The sequence below is a fragment of the Oryza glaberrima genome, chromosome 9 (genome assembly GCF_000147395.1).
Source record: "Oryza glaberrima chromosome 9, OglaRS2, whole genome shotgun sequence".
Lineage (NCBI taxonomy): Eukaryota > Viridiplantae > Streptophyta > Magnoliopsida > Poales > Poaceae > Oryza > Oryza glaberrima.
In genome coordinates this window covers 5752474-5775540 of record NC_068334.1, presented here as the reverse complement: position 1 = coordinate 5775540, position 23067 = coordinate 5752474, and the positions used below count along the sequence as shown (strand labels likewise).

Here is a 23067-nt window from a genome sequence, read left to right as displayed (position 1 = left end):
ACCCACCTCGACGGTGAAAAAAAACAAAAAATTCTCCGCCCGAAATCGCGACCCCACCAAAGTCCAAACCCCGCATTCCCCCCACGCTTTCCCCCCGCGAGCCTTCTGGAAGAAGCACGCATCGATTGACCGCGACCGACCTCGCCGCCGGCGACCGTACGGATTCCCCCCCTCCCCGCCGCGGCGGCGGCACCACCGGGGCGCGCGCGCCGGGATGGCGCTGGAGCTGAGCCTGGTGTCCGCTTCGCCCCCGGGGGGGCTGGCGGCGAGCCCGCCCCCGCCCGCCGCCATCCCCGGGAAGGAGCAGCAGGTGGCCGGGGTGGGGATCCTGCTGCAGATCTCCATGCTCGTGCTCTCCTTCGTGCTCGGCCACGTCCTCCGCCGCCACCGGTTCTACTACCTCCCCGAGGCCAGCGCGTCTCTCCTCATCGGTACGTACGCGCGCTACGAATTGATCGTGCGAGTCGCAAACCCTAGCTGTCAAGGATCGTTTCGTTTATAGAGTTTGGATTAGTTTGTTGAGGTGATTATTGGTTTATGGGATTTAGAAATTAGAAGTGGGATGTTCAGATGGAGATAGTATGGGGATTGATGCATGTTTCCGATGCCCTGCAAATACTGTGAAGGGTTGGAATTCAGTGCCATTCTAGGTGAAATGCGAAAATGAGCAGGGATCATGCTAATAATGTAGATAATTCATTTTGTCTGCCTTTGCCTCTGTGGTAGCTTTTCTACAAGAAACTTAATTCTAGATGAAATTTTCAGCGAAATGAGCAGGGATCATACTATTAATGCAGATGATTCATTTAGGAGATGCTGCATGGTAGCACTTAATTTGTCTACCTTTGTACCCCATTTATTGGGATACACAATTCTTTCGAGCCATGGCATCATAATATTAGGTCCCGTTTGTTTCCACTACAAAGAGTGGATAAAGTTTTGGATATTCGTGGCACGCTTTTCAAACTGCTAAACGGTGCGTTTCGTGCGAAAACTTTCTATATGAAGGTTGCTCTAAAATATTAGATTAATATATTTTTCAAGTTTGTAATAATTAAAACTTAATTAATCGTACGTTAATACCACCTCGTTTTGGGTAAAATACTTAGTCTTCATCTTTATCTTTATCTTGAGGAGAAAAGAACACCACCTCACTAAAGTTAACACTAACTAGCTAGATTCTATGGCATAGGGCGTCACAGCATGAGTAATTTTTTAAAGAAAAAGATCACCGATAATATGTTCTGAGTTTATCACGGAAAAAAGTTGATGATATGATAATTTTATATTAAAAAAATAGAGCTGTATCAATGAGACCGTGGAAAGATAGAACCTCAAGTAAAAAGGGAACGTAAAGAATGGATCAACACCATTTCCTTGTATGGTCATAAGCTGGTAGAAGGAATAGAAGAAGTGGATAAATCATACGTTTCGACTAGAATAATGGCAGTTTTTTGTTGGCTTATTTCTGTTTTTTGGTTGAGTTTAATGCCATTTAAGTAATGCCATGAATGGGAATGCAAATTATATATAAAAAATAAAAATCAATACATAGATTTAAGGACCTCCCCTCAAATGTACATGGCGCTGTAAGTTTTCCTTTGTTTGATTTTTTATGTAGTTAATTTGGGGTAGGAACTAGTTCCATGGTTTCTGTTTTACCTTGTTCCCCTCATATGGAGAAATTGTATGACCTGTCATCCATTTGTGTTACCCTGCAAGTTTCAAGTCTGGAAAAGAGAAAATTAAATGAAAATTTGTTGAATTTTCTTATTCCGCTTGCCTTATTACTCATGGGAAACTCAACAGTAGGGTCAATATTAAAGTCATAAATGATGCATGAGTAAAAACATATGTTCTTAATAACAAACCATTTTCAAGTATAAATGCTCGATTTGCATGCCTTGATTAGTAGTAGCTATCCTTTGATCAAGGTGAACAACTACAATCCATGTTCTGCTTGCATAGAAGCTGTGCTGATGCAAATCCAGCTCAGTTACATGAGTAAAAACTTCATCATGAAAATAAGTTGAGTTCTCTAATTCTTTTGTATTTTCTTAAATTTGTCATATGATTTCCTTTATGACAGACTCGCGATATCAATATCATTTTGATCATGCATATTGTGGACACCCTTTATGTATGGAACTTTAATGATTCTGTTACAGGTCTAGTTGTCGGTGGGCTTGCTAATATTTCAAATACAGAGACCAACACTAGGTTTGTGTTGTTTTATTAACATTTATACACGATGCAAGAGTATTTTTCACATGATGTAGACATATGCTATGCAAGATTTGGGAGTTATTTCATTCCCGTATCATGCTTATTATTATCAGGAATTCAGGATCTTATGTATGATGTATGTCTGCTTTCCATTGATTCTATCTTGTTTCCTTCAATGTGCAGGATGTGGTTCAACTTCCATGACGAATTTTTCTTCTTGTTCTTATTGCCTCCAATAATATTATATCCTTTTGATTTTCAAATTCAAACTTAATTTCTTATACTGTTCTAAAAGATGCTTCATAATATCTGAATACGTTTTCCTTGACTTCAATGAACCCAATCAGGATTCAGTCTATCCCCAGTAAGTACCTCATGATGGCAATAATTCAAATTGTCTAGACTTCTTTCCTTGAAATAATAATATATTTTTTTACAGAAACCATTCTTTGCAAATTTTGGGGCTATTGTAACTTTTGCCATCCTTGGGACATTCATTGCTTCTGTTGTAACAGGAGTTCTCGTGTAAGAATTTCACAAACTTTTTTGTTCTAATTCTGTCAGAAGTATTTTATCTTACTAGTCAACCTCTATCATACTGCAGCTATCTTGGTGGGTTGACATTTCTAATGTACAAACTTCCATTTGTTGAGTGCCTCATGTTCGGTGCTCTTATATCTGCAACTGATCCTGTCACTGTGTTATCAATATTCCAGGTGCTTATTTTTTTCACGTATCTCGTTCTTGGACGTGTACTTATAATTCACGTAACTGCCTTGCATGGCTAGAAGGTGATTAGGATATCATATAGATATAGATTGGGAAGAGAACTTTGTATGAGATGCTTAAATTTTTCATGCATGAAACTGCACACATACACATACACACTTTACCAATATGAGTAAACCTCTTATCTCAGGAAACCTATCCTAAACCATGTACTACATTTATAGGGAAACATGCCTAACTAGCAAGATGACTAAGGTACCGTTTGAATTAGCAAATCCAACATTTGATTTTCAGCTTATAATAAGCCACTGCTAAATTTGATTTTTAAAACTTAATTTTGGAGTTGATTTTGGGGTTTCTTCATCATGTTTTATTTTCGAGCATTGGCTTTTAAACTACGAATAACACAGATATAAACGGTTTACACATAATTTCTTTTGGGTTGCTTATATGCCGTTTTATGGCTTATCAGATATAGGCCAAACGATAAGACTGTAGATGATTGGCGGATGAAAGCTGCTGGATGATTTACTTGAATATAGGGATAAAATAAATATTATATATCGTAAACTGAACAAATAGCTTATAACAAGTGGTCCAAGGAAGCAATCCAGTAGAAGATTTTTTTTCATTTTTTTTTGAGAAAACATAGTTTTAGAAGCGTGGAGCAAATAATCTGGTGGATAGTCTGAAAAGAACAGGGCCTAAGTATTAATGCACCAGCAGGGATAGGAAACAGCACATGTTGATACACTCTTGTGAACAGATTTTTGTTTGAACTTTGCTGTTGCATTATGATTTCTATATTACATGATGTTGTCTAATACAAAAAGAAAATTTTAATGAGGTTGTAAGCAGTCAATAAATCAGAAGTTGTCTCTGTTGTTTGATGTTTTAAAATTGTTGTGTTCTCATTCTTGAAAGACGCATCATCTTCATTTCTTTATATTGCTACTAGTGAAGCATACCATAGACTCTCAGTACTATACATGGAACCCCACTTTTAGAGGCAAATGATTGTTAATGTAAGTAAATGTAAAATAGGAACCTGGTTGCAATGCTGAATGAATATGAAACATTCTGAAAGCAAATTTTATCCTAATGCCCAGGTAATTGATAAAAAATGTGCTAAACTCGTAACACTGTTTTGTTGTAGTGTCAGTGTTGTACCATATTTTTGGTGGCAGTTGGCTTGAACTTGAAAACAGATCATTACTACTAGATTTTGATGCACCATCAGAATTTACAACAGAAGTTTGTGGTGGTAAAGTTACTGTATATTTAGTGTAACATACTGAATCAGTGCATGCAGCCATTATTATTATTTTTTATGTACTTTGATATATGTCCTTAGCCAATGTTTTTTTTAAAGATGTTCCATTGTTTAAATATGGCATATTAAAGAATGTTGGAGGATTAGTGGCCATATGGATGTTGGGAATCTGAACTAATGATGCATCTCCTGAAATTATTCCATGCAGGAGCTGGGCACTGATGTTAACTTGTATGCTCTTGTGTTTGGAGAATCTGTTCTAAACGATGCGGTTTGTTTTTACTTCTTTCGAGTACATGCAATAGTAGTAATTACTTTTGTTTATGACTAACATGCATATCTTATTTGGATAGTGCAGATGGCGATTTCGCTTTACAGGTCTGTCTCTTTCAATTACATATAATTCTTTTGACATATGCATTTCTTGCTTATATCTATCCTTTTGTTCAGGACAATGTCATTGGTCAGAAGTCAAGCAGCAGCTGGGGAGAACTTCTTTATGATGGTTTTCCAGTTCCTTGAGACCTTTGTTGGTTCATTGTCATCAGGTTGCATCACAGCTCAGAATATTCTCAACTATTTCAAAGGGACCTTTGGCATTGTGGTTGCTTTCTAAAATTTGTTCTGTTTGATGCAAGCTAATGAACATCATATATTTTAGAGCAATATCAGAATTATTTTACTAGAATAGGTAAAAACAATGTTTTAATAATTGTATGGTACATAACAGCACAGCAGGGTACAGTATTAATGGCTGGATCTTATATAATATGCTACCCTTCATGTTAGCAAAAATGCTCTAGCAAGTTTAGTCATAAACGTTCTCCCTTTTGAGGAACTAGACTCTGATGATCAAATACCAAAATTTAGTTTTATACCGTAGATGCCTGGAAAATATGTACCTGCTTTAACTCGGGGTTGAAATTTTCTGGACAACGATATATTCTCCATCACTAATTCGAACTGATCTAGTCCCTTTCATAGTCATTGTCAATTCATTAGCTTATGTAACCATTCCATTTGTCTGATTGCAGGTGTTGGAGTTGGATTTATCTCTGCTCTTATATCCTTTTCCTAAGTTCTACATGGAAACTCTGTTTGCAAAACATGAAAGACTATGCATTCTTAGTATTGACCAGTGTGTGTTTAATCTTATCTTCATATACCAATTCAAAATCTTCCTCGTTAAACAACTTTCACAAGAAATGTTCTTCTCTTAGATTAGCAGCAACAAAGAAAACATGGTAGAATCTAAATTGCAATATTCATTTTCTTCTTATGGTCATGTTTTCCATTGCTCTTATTGAATGTTAGCTAAATCTTCATATGCTTTTTAGTGGCAGTTGTGTTATCAGTCCTTGGCTCCTTATAGCTTTCTGTAAAATGCATTATTTTTTTCTTTGTAATAGTGTTAAATTGCAATATTTATGTATTACTATTTACCATTTACTCATTGCTTGTTTTACGGTAAATTATTTTATTTACTACTTGATCTTGTGCAACCTTGACCACTCTGTGTACCTGTTTAAGTATGCTGGACTGGATATTGACAAGTAAGTCATATCATGCTACCTGCTTTTAGTTCACAGACTTTTTCATGATTTCATACGACATATGTTGCCAATCTAAGCCTGCTGAATTGTTAACGGTTTCAGTCTTCAAAACTTGGAGTGCTGCCTTTTTGTTCTCTTCCCATACTTCTCGTAAGGACACTTAAATACTTCACTCTACCCTTCTTCTATACTTTTTTTATTAAAATATTTCGTATCAATTCTAGGTATATGTTAGCAGAAGGACTTGGGTTGTCAGGAATTGTTTCCATACTATTCACAGGAATGGTAAGTACAATATGCAATATTGCAAAATAGCATATTATATGAAAAACCATATCTGCACACCATGGCTATGTCTCTTGGAATCATACTTGCTATTTTTTTTTCTCAGGTTATGAAGCACTATACATTTTCCAATCTCTCAAACAACTCTCAGCGCTTCGTTTCTGCCTTCTTTCACTTGCTGTCATCTTTAGCAGAAACATTTGTGTAAGCTCAGGAGCTTTCTTTGAGTAATATAAAAACAACCATTCCCTTTTGCTCTTAATGGACAATTCCTGAATTCATTTTTCAGGTTCATTTATATGGGCTTTGATATTGCCATGGAAGAACATAGCTGGTCTCATGTGGGCTTCATATTCTTCTCAATTGTATCCTTAATTTTGTTTTTCATTTTCCTAAATCGCCAGTTTTGGCCTTTTCTCTGTTTGGTAGAAAATTGGTTCCTTGACTTACTGAACAACACAGATATTTATAATCATTGCAAGGTACTGTCATGACTTATGAGCCCTCTATGCAAATATAATACTTAATTGGCAGCCAAAGCCACAGTTTTGTCCTGATTTGCAAAATTATGTCTTCTCTATAGTAAAAGCATGTAGTAGTGGGATGTACATGAAAGATCTATCCCTTATTTATGTGCATCTATGACCATTCAATACAGTTTAGACTTTAGAGAAATGATAGATGTCGCGAGAGCTTATATCATTTATCTACATGCTTGAATATATGACTGCAATAATGTTAGACCAGATGTACAAAATCTGTCCCAAGTGTCAAATTGATCAGTTCCAAGTTAAGCCTTAGTGTAGGAACAGAATTTTCACAAATTTTCACTTGCATTTATGATGTAATTTATATGTACTCCCTCCAATTTTAAATTACTTGTGGTTCTAGGTTTTCCTAAGTCAAACATTCTAAGCTTTGATCGTCCATTTCTATACACTTGTATAGTTTAACATCATAAGCTTTACTCTCTCCATCCCAAAATATGTTGACTTTTAGCTGGCAAGAAGTTGCTATATTTTGGGACGGCGGTAGTATATTTTTAGATTCACCCTGAGAAATATACGGATTTCTAAAAATTAAGGGTCAAAGATTGACATGTTTGACTTAGGACAAACCTAGAACGATAATTAATTTGAAACAGAGGGAGTATTCAGTTTTACATTGGTTGTTTCTCATCTTGGCGGTGGTGTTTAACTTTATACATTATTTACTCTGCAGGGCAGTAAATGTCTTTTCTTGTGCATATTTGGTTAACATGTCACGGCCAGAACATCGACGCATACCTCTAAAGCATCAGAAAGCACTTTGGTTTAGTGGTGAGGGCAGATCGCCATTACAGCTGGTAGTTTATATGATTCACATTTCATTCAAGATAATTGTTCTTATTTGTACAAATAGGGCTTAGAGGGGCCATGGCTTTTGCACTTGCTCTCCAATCTGCCAATGAACTTCCTGGAGGACATGGAAAAACAATATTCACAACCACCACAGCTATTGTTGTTTTAACGGTACCTGCACGTTTTCCATTTTCTATTACTTTGACTTCAATAAATGGTGACACTATTGATTGGAATGCCATTGTTTATTCTTACGGCCGTCCTTCAGATGGCATGTCATGCTTGCACATATACTCTACTAGTTGGGTAACTTCTCTGTGCATATGGTACTTTCAAATAGGCAATTTATTGTTGATGTAGCTGCCTTACAAAATTAGTTCCATAGACCAACCAAAAATTTCCAAACCATTAGGAAAATACAAGGCATGGAAATTCAAATTGCTACATGCATTCTGTGCATTTTTTTTTCCTGGTGTTGCACGTATGGGAGTCCTGAATCATTGAACTAACAATGAGATAATGCATCAGTAGGAGTAGGACTGGTGCAATATTAATTGAAAGTAAACTGAACAGTTCTAATCAATCACCTGAAACCTCACAGGTACTTCTTATCGGAGGATCGACAGGCACCATGCTGGAAGCTTTGGATGTAATTGGTGATGAAAACAGATCAATAGAAGTAAGCATTGGTTTTTTTTTTTCATAATTCTGAATGGCTTGTCACTACTCTCTTTAAGACTTAAGATGGACCTGGGCTACAGAATACTGTTCCAATTTCTAGAAGCAAAAATATTATCATCAAAGGTGGCTGATTTGGTTATCTTGTTTCCATTGCCCATCTGGTTCATCCAATGAGACTATGGTTGATTAACTGTGTTATTGGTCATTGCACGATTTAGGTTATTTGGTCTTGTATAATTTGCTTGTTTCTTATACTTTAAAGACAATTAGGAGTTAGGACTAAAGACTTCTGTGTGACACCACTTGCAGAATTATGACGACAACAATGGTTACATCCCCCCAACGTATGAGGAAGGTTCATCATCTGGAGGAGGATTAAGAATGAAACTGAAGGAATTCCACAAAAGGTACTACCTGTCTTATGTTTCCATTTGCTACATGTCATAACATGAAAAAAAGAAATGCTTATCGCCTTGTAATGATCATGCAGCACGACATCGTTCACCGCCCTTGACAGGAACTATCTGACTCCATTTTTCACCAGTCAAACTGATGAGGATGATGATGTCTTCGGTAAGTAGCTTATTCTTTTACATGGTAGCTAGCATACAAGAGTACGCATGATACTGCAAAATGATCTTATTTGCCTGGTCTGAAATGTGTTGTATCGTAATTGTATTATGAACTTAATTTTTACTGCATGGGCTGCAGTTTTTTTGATCTTTTCCCCTCAATTGCTGAGACTGTTCATTGTTGTCTTCTTGTTTTGTGATATAGGTGAACAACCCCAAAACCAGAGACGCGGATTCTATGACCAATAGCTTGGATGAGTTGCCACCTGACAGCCACATACACGATACTTAGCATGGTAGCATGTGATGAGATTGGAAGCGATCGTAAGTATACAACATCTCATAGTTGAGTAGCATATGAAAGAGCATACCGTAGGATAGATATCATAACACAACTTGATTCGTCGGCGATGACGAAAGCATGCTGCTTCATGTATATATTTTAGGCCTCGATTAGTACGTGGTGGAGCTGTAATGAGACAAAAATGATTGTAAGGGAAAAAAAACTGAGCCAAAGCCCATGTCATGAGTTAGAATGATTGCAATAACCCAGAGCTGATCATTGGCAGCTTACTGTCAAGTTGGAAAAGCATGTTAACCAAATCACCAGCTGTGTCATTGGCTGGTCTTGAAGTTACTGATCATCATTGGGGCTTAAATCATTCATGTTTGAAAACTTGTCGAATTTCCGATGACACTTGTTGGCTGTTGCATTCAATATGATAGTGGTACTAGTACTAGTAGTACCATATTGTCCTTGATGTGCCGTGTTGATGACACTCAAAATATCTGCCGTTGTCCGGCTACTGTATTCACGTTACGTTGTTCACGACACTCGTAGTAACATAACTGCCGTACACTTTGTTCCAAAATAAATCAACCTTCATAGGAGTACTTTGTTTAGATTCGGGGTAGTATTAGATTGTATCATAGTTGTACTTCATTGTAACGTCGCTGCTCGTCGTCCCTGGTACACTGTACACGTAGTGCAGAGCTAAATATAATTAACAATATAATAATGATGGTTGCAGCAATAAAACTTGTATGAATTTATTGCCTATTTATTTATTACAATGAATACCCCCTCTATACTCATAAAGGAAGTCGCTTAGAACAGCGACACGGTCTTCAAAACACAACTTTGACTTCTCATTTCTATTAAAAATATTTATTGAAAAGTGGTATATTTATACTTTTATGAAAGTATTTTTCAAGACAAATCTATACATATGTTTTTTACATTTTCAAATTTTTCATGATTTATATTCCTAAAGTTTGACTTAAACATTGTTCTAAACGACTTTCTTTACGAGTACGGAGGGAGTATGTAATAACAGGTACAGGACAAAGGTTCCATAGCCATAACTTGAAGTAGTACTACGTCAGTTTGGTCCTTGACGTAGTTAATTGCAATACTTGATTGATGAATAATGAGCCAACAAAGATGTCCTGAATTATCTACGGGGAAAAACATTCCCTAATTTTTTTTTGCCGCTCCTGATGTTTTATGCGCAAAACGTACGAGGCCCCATCGTTTCCTCTATTTAGCATTAGTTGCTACCAAAATTTTAATTTTAAAATTTAATTTTTAAAGTTGATTTTGAAGCTTTTTTCCATCTAATTTTATTTTTAGAATTGGCATTTAAGTCGCTAAAATCAGAATGAGTCCATGGGACATTGGGTTTCGCCAACAAAGCAGGAGGAAATTGGTACCTGCGAGACTGGCGAAGTCGGCACAAGAAGTAGGCAAAGCTAAAGAGGATTTTGAGTCCTCTCCTCTAAACCAGCCATATTATTATTTTGCTAATACACCATATGACGTATTATCCATATTCGGCCAAAAGGCCTAAAACTCAAAAGAAGAGGTTATGTTCAGATTGGAGAGAATCGTTTATTCGCACTCATGTTTTCTAAACGGCTAAAAATATGTTTCTTTTTAAATATTTATATAGAAAAGTTGCTCTAACAACCATATTAAATCTACTTTTAAGTTAAAAAGAAAATAATAATCAGTTATTTATGCGGTCGGCTCATTTTGCAATCTCCATTTGTAGAAATCCTGCGTTTTCTCTTCACCAAACGGGTTTGTGTTACATTATCGAGATCACCGATGATGGATGTTGGAACGCCGATGACGCCGCGGAGAGCTCCCCCGTTTTGGTCGGTGGAGGCGGCAACCCCGCCATCACCACTCGACTGCAACAACACACAAAGGGACAAACACAGATCAGCCGTTCATCTGGCGACCCCGCATCTGACAAAATCCTCACGGGGCCTCACATCCCCTTTCTCGCCGGCGCCGTATTAAAACAACCCGATCTCTCGAAACTAGCCGTTACGCGTCAACGGCTACTTCTCCTTATCCCCACCTCCTCCTCCTCCCCCCTCTCTCTCTCCTCCTCCTCCTCCATTCCGATCTGGTCAGATCGCCGCCTCCCATGGCCATCGCCGCGCCGCCCCCGCCCCCGCCCCAGCGTACGGACATGCCGGCGGCAGTGGACCTGCCACCACCCCCGCCGCCGCTCGCGATCCCGCTCCCGGAGACCACGCGCCGCCCGCGCCGCCGCACCAGGGAGGTCAGCTCCAGGTACCTCTCCTCCACCACCCCGGGCCCCGTCCCCTCCTCCCCGCGCCTCTCCACCTCCTCGTCGCGGACCCCGTCCCCGAGGGCCCACCGCCCCCGCGCCGCCACCCCTTTCGCCAACGAGAACCACCCGCCGCCGCCGCCTCCGCCGTCCACGGCGTCACGCAGGCGCGCCGTCCTCAAGCTGTTCGACGACGGTTCCGGCGGCGCCAACCCGCGCGCGTCGGCTGCGGCTGCGGCGGGGACGCCGCGGGCCCTGCACCGGTCGACGAGCGGGCCGGCGGCGGCCGCGGCATCCACCGCGCGGAGAGGGTACCCGCGCATGCCGACGCCCGCGCGGGCCACCTCCTGCCCGTCGTCGTCGTCCGCGGCGGCCGCGGACGACGCCGCGTCCTGCTGCTCCTCCGACACGGGGTCCACCTTCACCGACCTCTCCGAGGTCGATGGGATCGCGCTACCGGCCGCGCCATGCGAGAGCCCGCCGCTGCTCGGCCCAGCGTCCTGCCGTGGGGGCCGTCTCTCGTCGGAGCTCCGCTCGTCGGTGCCTGAGTCCGGTGGATCAGTGAGGGCGTTGAACCCGCTGTGCTACCGCTCGCTCAATTCGGCCCTGTCCGGTTGCCCGGCGCCGGCGGGGAAGGCGGCGGTGAACGCCGCGAGACCACCGCAGCCGCATGGGGTGAAGGCAGCCGAATCGAAGAAGGTGGCCATGATTGGAGGGAGGAAAGTCCCCGGGAAGCAGGAGGACGTGCACCAGCTCAGGATGCTGGAGAACTCCTACCTCCAGTACAGGTTCATGAACGCCCGGGCAGAGGCCGTGGCAAGGGCCAAGGCTTCAGTGGCAGAGGTGAGGTTTTCTTTCACGACTGGCTTGTTTTGCTGATCTGAACCTCGATGATTATGGAATTTGGAGTCCCAATTAGAATACTGATGATGTGGTTTCTTCCTCTCTTGGATGAAGAAATCCCTCTTTGGGCTTGAGGAGAGGATCACTGCGCTGCGGGTATCTGTCGCCGAGAAGAAGATGGAGGTGGAGAGGATGAGGAGGGAGCAGACATTGCGCTCTGTTGTTGATGCTCAGGTATAGCGAAATTGGGCTCCTCCTGCTTTCTGTAAATTTTGAATTGCTATGGGGCGTGTTGCGTAGTAATTGGTCCAAATGAAAATGAATGAATATTGAATTCGATGCGTGGGAAAGTGGTGAATTGATGTATCACATGATGTATCAAATAATTTACTGACTCATGTGACTTGGGGTAGTGTTATTTTGCACCAACATCACAAGTTCATAACCTTTCATCTCAGTTGTCATTCTATGGTACTCGGTAAATTGGATCCATACGTTTATCTTGAAATCCAGATCAACCCACTGGCCTGCATTACTAGTTTAATCTCTGAATATTTTTTAAGAAAAAGAGGAACATGTTATTTTTAAGAAAACTTAACCTGTGGCTCCTTTTGTTTTCCTATTCTAGTATTCTGTTGTACTATCAAATTAATATTCAGAGAACCTAAGAGCTAGAAGCCACCAAATTGAGAGAAGACCTATACTACTGACTGCATTATTATAACAGTAGATTTATCATGTTATTATGACATAAGTTTTACAATGTTATTATGACAGTAGTTTTCATCATGTTCGACTTGTTAAAATTTCTTTTCTGGCCAAACTTTCAGGTACCGCACTTGGATCAATGGTGTGATCTTGAGGGGGATCATTCAAGCTCTCTTATCGGGTTAACATCAGCCCTGTATAATTCTTCACTTAGACTACCAGTCATTGGGAATGTTCGGGTATGGTTTCATTTTAACCACGTCCAATGCTACATCAATTATGAAAGTAATGCAGATTAAGCATTTCGTTATTTGTATTAAGGGGAAAAAATTCTTCTACTGTTTGCAGGCAAATAGCGAGGAAATTACAGAAGTTCTCAACTCTTCTGTACAACTGCTGGAACCAGTGTCTTCTTGTGTTAAAAATTTTCTACCAAAGGTGAGAAACCATATTAACCTTAAACATTTTACACCTTTCCAAGAGTTTGGGAGTTCGTAATGCCACATGTTAACTTATTGGAGTGGCTCCTGGCCCTGGGGAGTTAATGCAATAGAACGTATGACAGACCTTTGAATACCATACCAAGTCCTGATAATCTTATTTTACAACTTTGATCCATAAAGTAAGAAAGCTTCATCTAGGAACTTCACTGTGTTCTTCCATTGATGCAAATAAAATCTATCTGTGTCCAGGTTCAAGAAGTTGACGATGTGGCTGCTAAGCTTGCCCAAGTTATAGCTAGTGAAAGAGTTGCGATTGAGGAGTGCGGGAATCTCCTCTATCAAGCTCACAATTTGCAGGTATTGTTTTGGACATTTCGTGAAATTTCGTGAAATACCTACCTACCGCGTTAATGATTTTGAATTTATGTAGATGCGCGAGTATAGCTTGAGGAGCCAAGTCATGCAACTGAAGCAGCAAGACGAACCAAAATGAAGAAAGAGGAGTTCAAAAACAAACACGCACCAAACTCATTTGTTTGACAGGCAGAACACAAATTTTTTGTTTGTGCTCATTTGTGATCAGGCCAGCTGATCATACATGATTAAAAGCAGAAGCATCCTTCTGCACGGCCCAAGATTCTTTGTGGTACATATGTTAATTCTTTTGTCGGTCATTTGTTTCTGTCATCATAGAAGCATTCTTGTTTGTTAGTGTTCGTAAGAACTGTCAGAATTGTGGTTCTGCAAATCAAAATTTTGTTTATTCTTTGTATATATACTTTCCATAAATAATTATTGACTTAATTTTCTTTCAGAAAATCCAGAGACGACTTGTGTGATGAAAGTTGTATTGCCAATAGATGTAGAACTAACTCGTAAAAAGATTGAGAAGATCAAGTTCTTTTACCCACTAATAATCCTTGAATTGCTAGCAACTATACAACTTACTAGCACCTATGTTCAAGATAATACTAGCTTTAAAATCAAAATTATCAGCCATAATATTATTCTTGCCCAGGCTCTAAAAAATTTCTAGATCCATGTATACATACGTATAAACTTTGTATATAAGTAAATAAACTATATACAGGGCGGCACCCATCCATCAACTTGTAGCATTGCATTGAGGACCGTGAGTTTATTTTGGTCCCATTATCGAACAAACTAGCCACAGACACAACATTGTCAGAAAAGCCACCAAAATTCACATTGATTTATTACATTGACCATACCTGCAATGCCGGATGCACTGCAACTTTTGAAGGGCAAGTCTATACATGCAAAATATTTTTTACAAAACTCGTACTAAAATTTTCTTACGTGGCAATGCCGCGAGTAAATGAGATTTCCTACAAGTCGCACCTAGTTAAACCAAATAGTTAAAGAGTATTTTGTAAGAAAATTTTAGTATGCTCGTAGCTGTGCTCAATTTTAAAACTTTACCCAAATTATGAAGTCCAACACCAAATGTCCAATGCCCTTCGTCCTAAAAGATAACAACACGCCACATATATTAATAAAGCAGGTGGAATTATATAAGAGAAGGGTGTAAATAGTTAAAAAGAGAAAATATATAGATAAATTAAATGTAAGGTATTTGGTTGAGATAAGAGAGCAGTACTCCCTCCGTTTCATACTATAAGACTTTATTGCCCACATTTATATAGATGTTAATGAATCTAGACACACACATATATATGTTTAGATTCATTAATATATATATGAATGTAGACAATGCTAGAAATTTTTATAAATATGAAATGGAGGAAGTAGATAAGAAGTTGTATTTTAGAATGGAGGGAGTACTCAAAAGCCAAAGTTAACATGAATTTTTCCCTTATTTATATATACACCGCCCATCTTGGCTTCGTGAAATATTTGTCTTAAAATTAAGGCAAATTTTGCTACAGGACACTGTGACTTCGCGGTTTTAGCTGTAAGATACCGTATGAAGTGACTTTGAGGGAAGACACCCTAGAAATATGGTAATTTACTAGCGGACACCGCAACTATTACAATAATAATTTCTGGTAGAAGGGGAGAAAAAATCATGTGAAATGTCAGAAATACCCCTGGACCCACATATTAGCTCTCCCATCTCTTTTCTCTCACCCACAAGTTTTTCTCTCTCACCCAACCATGGCAGGTGGTGGCGGCGACAACAATACCTTTAATTAAATAAAGGTAATAAAAGTGGACCAGGGATTAAAGTATTTAATATCCTAAATCAAAGGAATACTTTGCAAACCCCTAACTAAAAAGTACTACCAACAACAAATAATTAAATCTTCCAAATATAAGAAACATCACTGAAACACATGAATTAAGATCCTCGCTCACAATGGGAATTGATTATATTTCCCCAAATAGTGAATACCAAAATAAATTTAGAGCTGGTTGAGTTCAAGCCCTAACTAATTATATGTTTGCTATAATTATAAAACGTACCCTTCTTAAATATTAGAAAACTATTTTATAAGCAGAAAACCTAGACAACGGTATCCCGTTGGAACGGAATACCCTTCTATGAGACATGACCTGATACCTAATACCTGTTGTGGTACCAGCTACATGGTACCCGATACATGTGATACCTGTTACCCGGTACCTGTGATACTTAGGACCTGATATCTGTGATACTCATGTAAGAGAATAGTTAATATGTTTATCCCGTTGCAACGGGATCCCGTTTTGTAGCATCCCTCTTTTATAAAACCCTTCCCCTCAGGAAGATATTTTCAAACTAGTCTCTAAAATCTTCTCTTAAGAAGAATAAATGCATAAAATTATTTCCAAAATCTTCGGGCCCAAACCCTAGCCCTAGAAAGTCTCATGGACAAGTTCATTTTGGATCCCTCAATTTGACGCCAAGTCTGAAATTCGTACCTGAACCGAAAAACTAGATACAACGCATTTCCAACCTTACAAAACTAGTGTAAACGAGGTCCTTGATAGTAGTGCTATCGGTTTTGACCGACATGACGACTATGTGGATCCTTTGACTATGTTTTCATCCCATGTGATGCTTACATAGCAATTTGATAGAAAAAATGATCAAATTAAAAAAATAAAATAAAATATGGAGGTCATATATCAGTCAAACAAAAATATAAAAATAGTAAGACCCACGTGTTAGTGGGGTCTCCCTCTTCGTCCACCGCACCCTCCCTACCTCTATCTACTCTCTCTGTGGCTCTACAGTTGAGACGAAGTAAGTGGGGAGACCGGCAGGAGGCAGCTGGGGAGGCCGGCGAGGGGGGCGGGGAAGGCTGGCGAGGAGGGTGGAGCTGCCATCGAGCAAGCGACCGCACCACCTCGCCGTGCGGTAGCCACCGCTTAGCCCCATTTTGCCCGTTCTCGGCCGCAACCCCTGTTCTGCTCGCTCGCGCTGCGCCGGCCGTCGTTCCCCTCCGTTCAGTGCCACACACTCTCGAACAAAGTTAGATCGATCTCAACATGTTTGCTTCATATATTGGTGTTGAATAGGATTCCACGAAAAAAAATGTCATTATCACAATAAATCAAAGTTGCCTACTTGCCTTGGAAGGGGAGCATATAATTCATGTAGAAGTTATTGTAGTTAGCTAGTTTCGGCCACAACATTGGCAAAAGCACCAATATTCAGCCTCTGCCCGGGAACGGGATAGCCTAAGATAGAACTAAACTAAAAACAACTATAAAAGAAAAACTTACAACATTATGAATGTCTAAGAATTAATTTAATCAAATATAAAAATAATTCACATATATGATGAAAGCAATTTACACATAAAAAAACTTAAATCTTTATCAAAATATAATAACATAAAATCTTGTTATAAATATTTAGTTACAAATAAGGGTGAAAACGGTAACGGAAATTTTTGGCCGACCGATGTTCATTTCCGACTTTGGTAATTGACCGAAATAAAAATGGAAATGGAAACGGAGATGGTTCTGTTGATATACAGATCGTTTATGTATTTACTATTCTTTTGTAGAAATTACCGTTTCTTATAATACGGTAATAACCGTATTTCTAAATATGTCGAGATTTATAGGGTATGTCTACTTGATCCATAATTTAGAGACATACTAACTCTTCAATCAGTCTCTAAAATAGAGTTAATTTATAATTTATGTAGTATAAACTTAAATTTGTTTATACGTATTACATAGTTATGTAAAGTTAAATATATTTTTTTAAAAGTTTAATGTTTCCGTTACCAGTTTTAGATCTGTACTGACATGTTTCCAACATCCGTACTGTTCCATTTTTGGTTTTATGATATTTCCAATATCGTTTTCGTTTCCAACTTTACCGTTTTCTATTTCGTTTACGAGAAAAATATAGTTATGGAAATGATTGAGGCTATTTTCCGATCATTTCTGACCGTTTTCATCCCTAATTACTGTCACACCCTGAAGTTCTCCTCTCAAGCCTAATTGGAATTAATAAATGACCCCAAGAAATTATCTGTATAATGGCAAGAGAGAAACCCTAATTTAATAAATACAAATAATAATCGGAAATGGCATGTGGAATTTTTTTTGGGTTCTACATGTCAAAATATGCTAACAGGATTTTTAGTGAAATTTTCATAGCCCTAGAAATAATTTTAATCAATTAAAATTGAGCACAAGCAATTATTGAACCCCTGGAAAATCTTTTTCCCTTTTTCCTTTCGTTTTCCCTTTTTTTCCCTAAATGCGCCGTCGGCCCTTCCCTCTCCCACGCGCCAGCTGGGCCGGCCCGACGCCGAGGCCCAGTCAGCGGCCGCCCCGCGCCCCTCCCCTCTCCGGGTCGCTGACAGGTGGGGCTCACAAGTCGGCACCGTCTCCCACCTCCGGCCGCCCGCGCCCGTGCCTGCAACCGCCGTTCCAACCTTTCCCAGGCGCCGCGCGCACGTCGCCCGCCTCCCACTGCTCCCTCCCGCACGTCTCGCAACCGCCGCCCCACTTCCCCCGTGCGCCCGCGCCGAGAAATAGCCAGGATTCGATTTGTCGAATCCCGCCAGCGTTCTCTCTCCACCCCCCCACTTCGCCGGCCACTCCCCGCCAATCCCGGCCACGTCTCGCCCCCTCGTGCCTATGTAAAGCACCTCGCCCCCTCCTCCACCTTTTTCCCGTTCTCGCCAAGCTCTCCCGTGCACCCCACCGCTCTAGCGCCGTCGCCCTCTTCTCCGCCGCCGCCGCCGTCGCTCTGGTCACTGCTAGCCGCCGCTAGTCGCCGCGCCGAGCCGCGCCGTCGATGCCGTCGCATTTGCCGCCCCGAGGGCCACACCGTCCACCCCTTCCCCATCTGATTCCGCCACCGGAGCCCGTTTCCCTCCGCACGCCGGTGAGCTCGCCATGGCCGCCGCCTTCGGCCGGCGTCTCCGCCCGTCTTACTCCCTCTCACCTTCTCTAATCTTTCCCATTTCGTCCCTCAGGTTGTTCCGGAGCCCGTCTCGCCGTCACCGCCGTTTCCCGCCGTTCGCTGTCGTCGATCCTCATCGTTGAGGCCTTCCCCCTTTTCCCCTCTCTCTCCCGCGCCGCCTAGCACCGCCGCGCCGCTGTGCCGCCGCCTAGCCGCATCACCGCCGCTTGCTGCCGTCGGTCCCTCGCCGCCGCTTGCCGCCTCGCGCCCCCGCACGCCAGGCCGTTGGGCTGGCTTAAGCCGCCTGCGCGTGCGCCCGGCCGCACGCCGCCTCCGCCGTCCGATCTACCCGCTCGCGTGGCAGCCCAGGTGGCCGCCACGTCGGCGTCACGTCGGCGCCACGTGGTGCTCCCATCCCCGGTCCCGTGGACTCGGTCCACCGCGTGGATCGGGCGCTGTGCCGATGACATGTGGGGCCCGCATGTCGGCGCCGCCCCCGCCCTTCGCTGACGTCACCCGGGGTTAATTAATACGCAATAATTCGATTAAGGCTTTTTCTTTTAAGTAAAAACACAATGAATCTTCTAAAATTCATAGAAAATTCATCCGTGCTCCGTTTAGGCCCATTCAAGTCTCAGTAAATCAAGAAAAATGCAAATAATCCATTAAAAATGGTTTTGTTCTCTGTTTCAGTAGTACTATAGCCTATTTGTATTGTTTGCCTTGTATGTCGCATAGATTCCGGCTCTCCCGACGCTCCGGTGTATTCGAGGTAGTCGCCGAGGTTCCTCCAGCCACAGAGCAAGGCAAGTCATGCTTGTCACTTGAACATATTGATCCCATATTACAAATGCTCTATTGTTTTCCTTTAAACTAGATCGTACGTCAGGGACTGAATTTCTGTTGCATCCAACAGCTCATATTAAGCAGATGATGTGGCTCAATCAGGTTTTGAGAAAGATTAATTCTTTCACTACTTTAGATATTGCATCGTTTTATAATGTTAATATGGGGTGATTACCTACTGTCTCAGCCATACTATTTATTATCTTGTTTCCTTTGTTAGCTTGGGTTGTAACTTGATTAGATGTTGGATTAGGGATTGCTTAGCCATGCTTAGTTCAACTAGCACACAATGGGGGAAACACACTAATACATAGACTTCGGATCATAGTTTGATGTTGGATTAGTACCACTGCTTTGGTGTTGGTTAACTAAAATATACAAATGGTGGGCTGTGGGTGCATGGTTTTGATGGTCGTGCCCATGGCAATTAAGGACCGGTTCGTGGGATGCGCTGGAAGAACTTATTGTACTTATCACAAGCCAGCGTGGGCAACAGCTGGGCTTGTAGTGTAGCTTTCCTCTAGCTGACGCATCCAGGCAAGGGTGAGCGTGATGGAGTTTGGATGGGCCCTGCGACGGCCTATGCGGCTTTTGGATTCACCTAGGCACGAGAGGGGACTGTCCATTGCCTTGCGAGGAGTAGGGGTGAAACCTGAGGTGTGGTGTGTTCGGTTAGAGGGGTTTATGCGAAGGGTCCTGTCGCGGCCTCTTTCCAGTATGACATGGTGGCATGCCGGCACATGGTAACGTGTCGTGGGGCTGTGTCTTGTGGGTACAGTTGTACACCTCTGATAAGAGTAAAACTATTCGAATAGCCGTGCCCGCGGTTATGGGCGGTCAACCAGATTCACCGTGATTAGTCTCACTCTAGTTTAGTCTAATGGAAAATATTATTTCAGGTGGTGGTTTGGGCCTGTCTCCACGTGGTGTAGTGTTGAGCAGTGATCAGTTTAATATTGCTTAATTATTACAACTGTTTTACCGCTTTTAACTACTATTTATAAATGCTAGCTTTATGCAAATGAACCTTCTTTAGCCCTTCTTTGGTTATACTTTGCATCGTACCCTCCATTCCGGTATGACTTACTAAGTACAGTGGGTACTACTCAGTCTTGCTCTATCTCCCAACCCTCAGAGTTCGAGTATGCGTCCGATGGTGGTTTCTCCGAGGAGTAGGCTTCGTCCGTGCCATCGAGGATGCCTGTGGAGTGGTATTCCCGCTGCTATCCAAGTCAAGGCTTAGCTCCAGTTATCTTTTATTTTTCGCTGCATTTATGTAAGACTTTTATGATGTTTGTAAGACGTGGATCTGTATGTCAACTTTGCCGTTTGTGTACCCTAGCCGGTCCTGGACATGGGCTTTAATGCACATTCTGCTTGAGATTCCATTCGGGAATTTCTGGGCGTGACAATTACATATGATATAATCGGATTATATTGGATAAATAATTTAAAAGAAACTTTTGTTTGAAATTTAGCTATTAGGATTTTTTTCTTACTGTTACATACTTCCAATTGAAAATGAGATTAGAGATGTATGCCAATTATTTTTCATTTGTTAAAATGGTAGCTGGTTAAGACTAATTAGCCACTTTTTAGTCACGTCTAAAATGACTAAATTTGTACCTAAGTACCAGTATAAGCAAGACTTTTGGTATACCAGCCCACAAAGCGTGACTGAATACAAACATTCTTTATATCCTGGTAAGAACAGATTTATCTTTGTTAAAAAATATTACTACCTTCGTCCCAAATAAGTACAGCTGTGGGAATCTGTGTCCAACATTTGACCGTATATCTTATTTGAAAAATTTATGAAAAAAATAGTCACACATAAATTACTATTAATGTCTTATCATCTAATAATAATAAAAAAACTAATTATAAAAAAATTCAAATAAGATGAACGGTCAAATGTTAGACATAAATAATGCAAAATTACATTTATTCTGTGACGGAGGGAGTACAAGCTAGAGGGGCACCAATCTAACACATATAAAAAAAAAAAAATCCCAAGTCCACTAAAGTTTACAACCAATACACTAGAGTACTACCTCCGTTTCAGGTTATAAGACTTTCTAGCATTACCCACATTATATAGATGTTAATGAATCTAGACATTTATATATATCTAGATTCATTAACATCTATATAAATTTTAGGTAATGCTAGAAAGTCTTATAACACACGTATATATGTGTATATGTATATGTATGTGTGTATATGTATATGTGTATGTGTATATGTGTGTGTATATATGTGTGTATATGTGTGTGTATATATATATATATATATATATGAAAATGATTCTATACACCTGGGTGTATGTACTCTGCTTGTATCAGCCGTCCATCAGTGCACCCCCGATCGAGTTATCGAATCCACCTATCGGACCCGTTTTCATTTTTGTGGAGAAAAAAAATCCTAGTAAATCTGCAATTATCCCACAGGGATCGGAACTATCTCTTTTAAAACTCTGTTATTTACCAAACTAAACCACAAATCGATAAATCAGATCCGAGGGCGAGGCCGCAATCTACGGGAGATTCTGGGGCGACGGCACAATCAATCGGCGACTCGACGTCCTCGGCGGCGATTCGCTGCCGTACGTCCACAACGCGGATCCGTCGACTACTTGGCATCCACGGTGCAGTCCATCAGCAAGCCGGAGTCGTCGATGAGATCGACGACAACTCGGCGTCAACGGAGGCGAAGAGTTCAACGTCCACGGCGAAGCTGCGATCCGTCGCGACAGCCCATCGGCAAGCCGGAGGCGACGGCGCCATCTCCATCCGCACGAAGAAAGCGAATCCCCTCCAACCGAAGATCACGGCAGCCTGCCTACCCAGCGAACGCCAGGAGTTGCCTGGTAGATACGGGCAGTTCTGTTCTTTCTGATTATCTGATATGTTTTGAGATTATCGATCTGGTTGCCGCTTACATATACCACCATCTCTTCTTAACTACACACTCCATTGAATCTCTTCTTAATTATACTATAGTAAGAGATCGTATTATGTCAGGCAATAAAAAAATCGTTCCAAAATTCAGTATGTTTCTTTTCATTCTTGCTCATCGTATTGCATGCTTGCAGCAACTGCTATCCAGTTCTTTACGTCTAAGCTGAAATAAATCTATGTTAGAACCAGGTGCATAGGACGCTGCCAAAAAAACACTGGCAATCTCATGCATATGTACGTTCTGGTCTTCTGAAATTAAACTAGAATCACCTTTTTGTTTTGTTTTTTTTTCGACGAAACTGGAATCACTTGGTTCTGAATTTTGTGATCACGGCTGATATACCTCTGTATCTCCTTTTTTTTTTTTCAATGTATGGACTACTTCTGAATTCAGCAGTGTACCACTTCTGTGAAAAGCATATGCTACTTCCAATTTTCCAAATACATGCATATTTCAGGAAAGGACCCATGCAACATTTTTAGTCACGCCACAGCATGCATGCATGTATCGGCCAAGCCTAAGGATAGTCCTAATACAAAGGTAGCATATACTTCTCTATAAAAATGAAAATGATAGTATATACTAATACAAAGTAGTATATACTTCTCTTTAAAATAAGGAAGTATGTGGTAGCACGTACTTCTCTACGTAAAAAAGTAGTAGAAAAGAAGTATGTGGCAGCAT

At 40.9% G+C, this 23067-nt stretch overlaps 2 protein-coding genes across 2 annotated transcripts; both read left to right on the top strand.

The window, feature by feature from the left end:
- The first annotated feature begins 21 nt into the window (after window positions 1-21).
- Window positions 22-9354, top strand: LOC127784533 (sodium/hydrogen exchanger 6-like). The gene is made up of 22 exons (XM_052311859.1): window positions 22-431; window positions 2169-2220; window positions 2410-2469; window positions 2566-2590; window positions 2666-2751; window positions 2831-2942; window positions 4437-4499; window positions 4587-4606; window positions 4679-4776; window positions 5263-5291; window positions 5750-5781; window positions 5884-5931; window positions 6006-6066; window positions 6173-6270; window positions 6356-6431; window positions 6529-6548; window positions 7288-7385; window positions 7468-7581; window positions 8012-8085; window positions 8397-8494; window positions 8578-8660; window positions 8865-9354. The coding sequence occupies exons 1-22, from the start codon at window positions 215-217 to the stop codon at window positions 8906-8908; spliced, it is 1608 nt and encodes a 535-aa protein (XP_052167819.1). The 5' UTR covers window positions 22-214; the 3' UTR covers window positions 8909-9354.
- Window positions 9355-11063: 1709 nt separating this feature from the next.
- Window positions 11064-14010, top strand: LOC127783870 (protein ENDOSPERM DEFECTIVE 1-like). The gene is made up of 6 exons (XM_052311015.1): window positions 11064-12087; window positions 12202-12321; window positions 12918-13034; window positions 13144-13233; window positions 13488-13595; window positions 13669-14010. The coding sequence occupies exons 1-6, from the start codon at window positions 11098-11100 to the stop codon at window positions 13729-13731; spliced, it is 1488 nt and encodes a 495-aa protein (XP_052166975.1). The 5' UTR covers window positions 11064-11097; the 3' UTR covers window positions 13732-14010.
- The last annotated feature ends 9057 nt before the right edge of the window (window positions 14011-23067 follow it).

What these genes read in the sequence shown, in the direction of transcription:
- LOC127784533 (XM_052311859.1), top strand. Translation starts at nt 215, where the DNA reads ATGGCGCTGGAGCTGAGCCTGGTGTCCGCTTCGCCCCCGGGGGGGCTG. An exon ending in GTTGTAACAGGAGTTCTCGT is followed by an intron (nt 2,752 to 2,830) that starts GTAAGAATTTCA and finishes ATCATACTGCAG; the next exon opens with CTATCTTGGTGGGTTGACAT. An exon ending in GAAAGCACTTTGGTTTAGTG is followed by an intron (nt 7,386 to 7,467) that starts GTGAGGGCAGAT and finishes TTGTACAAATAG; the next exon opens with GGCTTAGAGGGGCCATGGCT.
- LOC127783870 (XM_052311015.1), top strand. Translation starts at nt 11,098, where the DNA reads ATGGCCATCGCCGCGCCGCCCCCGCCCCCGCCCCAGCGTACGGACATG. An exon ending in GCTCTGTTGTTGATGCTCAG is followed by an intron (nt 12,322 to 12,917) that starts GTATAGCGAAAT and finishes CCAAACTTTCAG; the next exon opens with GTACCGCACTTGGATCAATG. An exon ending in ATCAAGCTCACAATTTGCAG is followed by an intron (nt 13,596 to 13,668) that starts GTATTGTTTTGG and finishes GAATTTATGTAG; the next exon opens with ATGCGCGAGTATAGCTTGAG.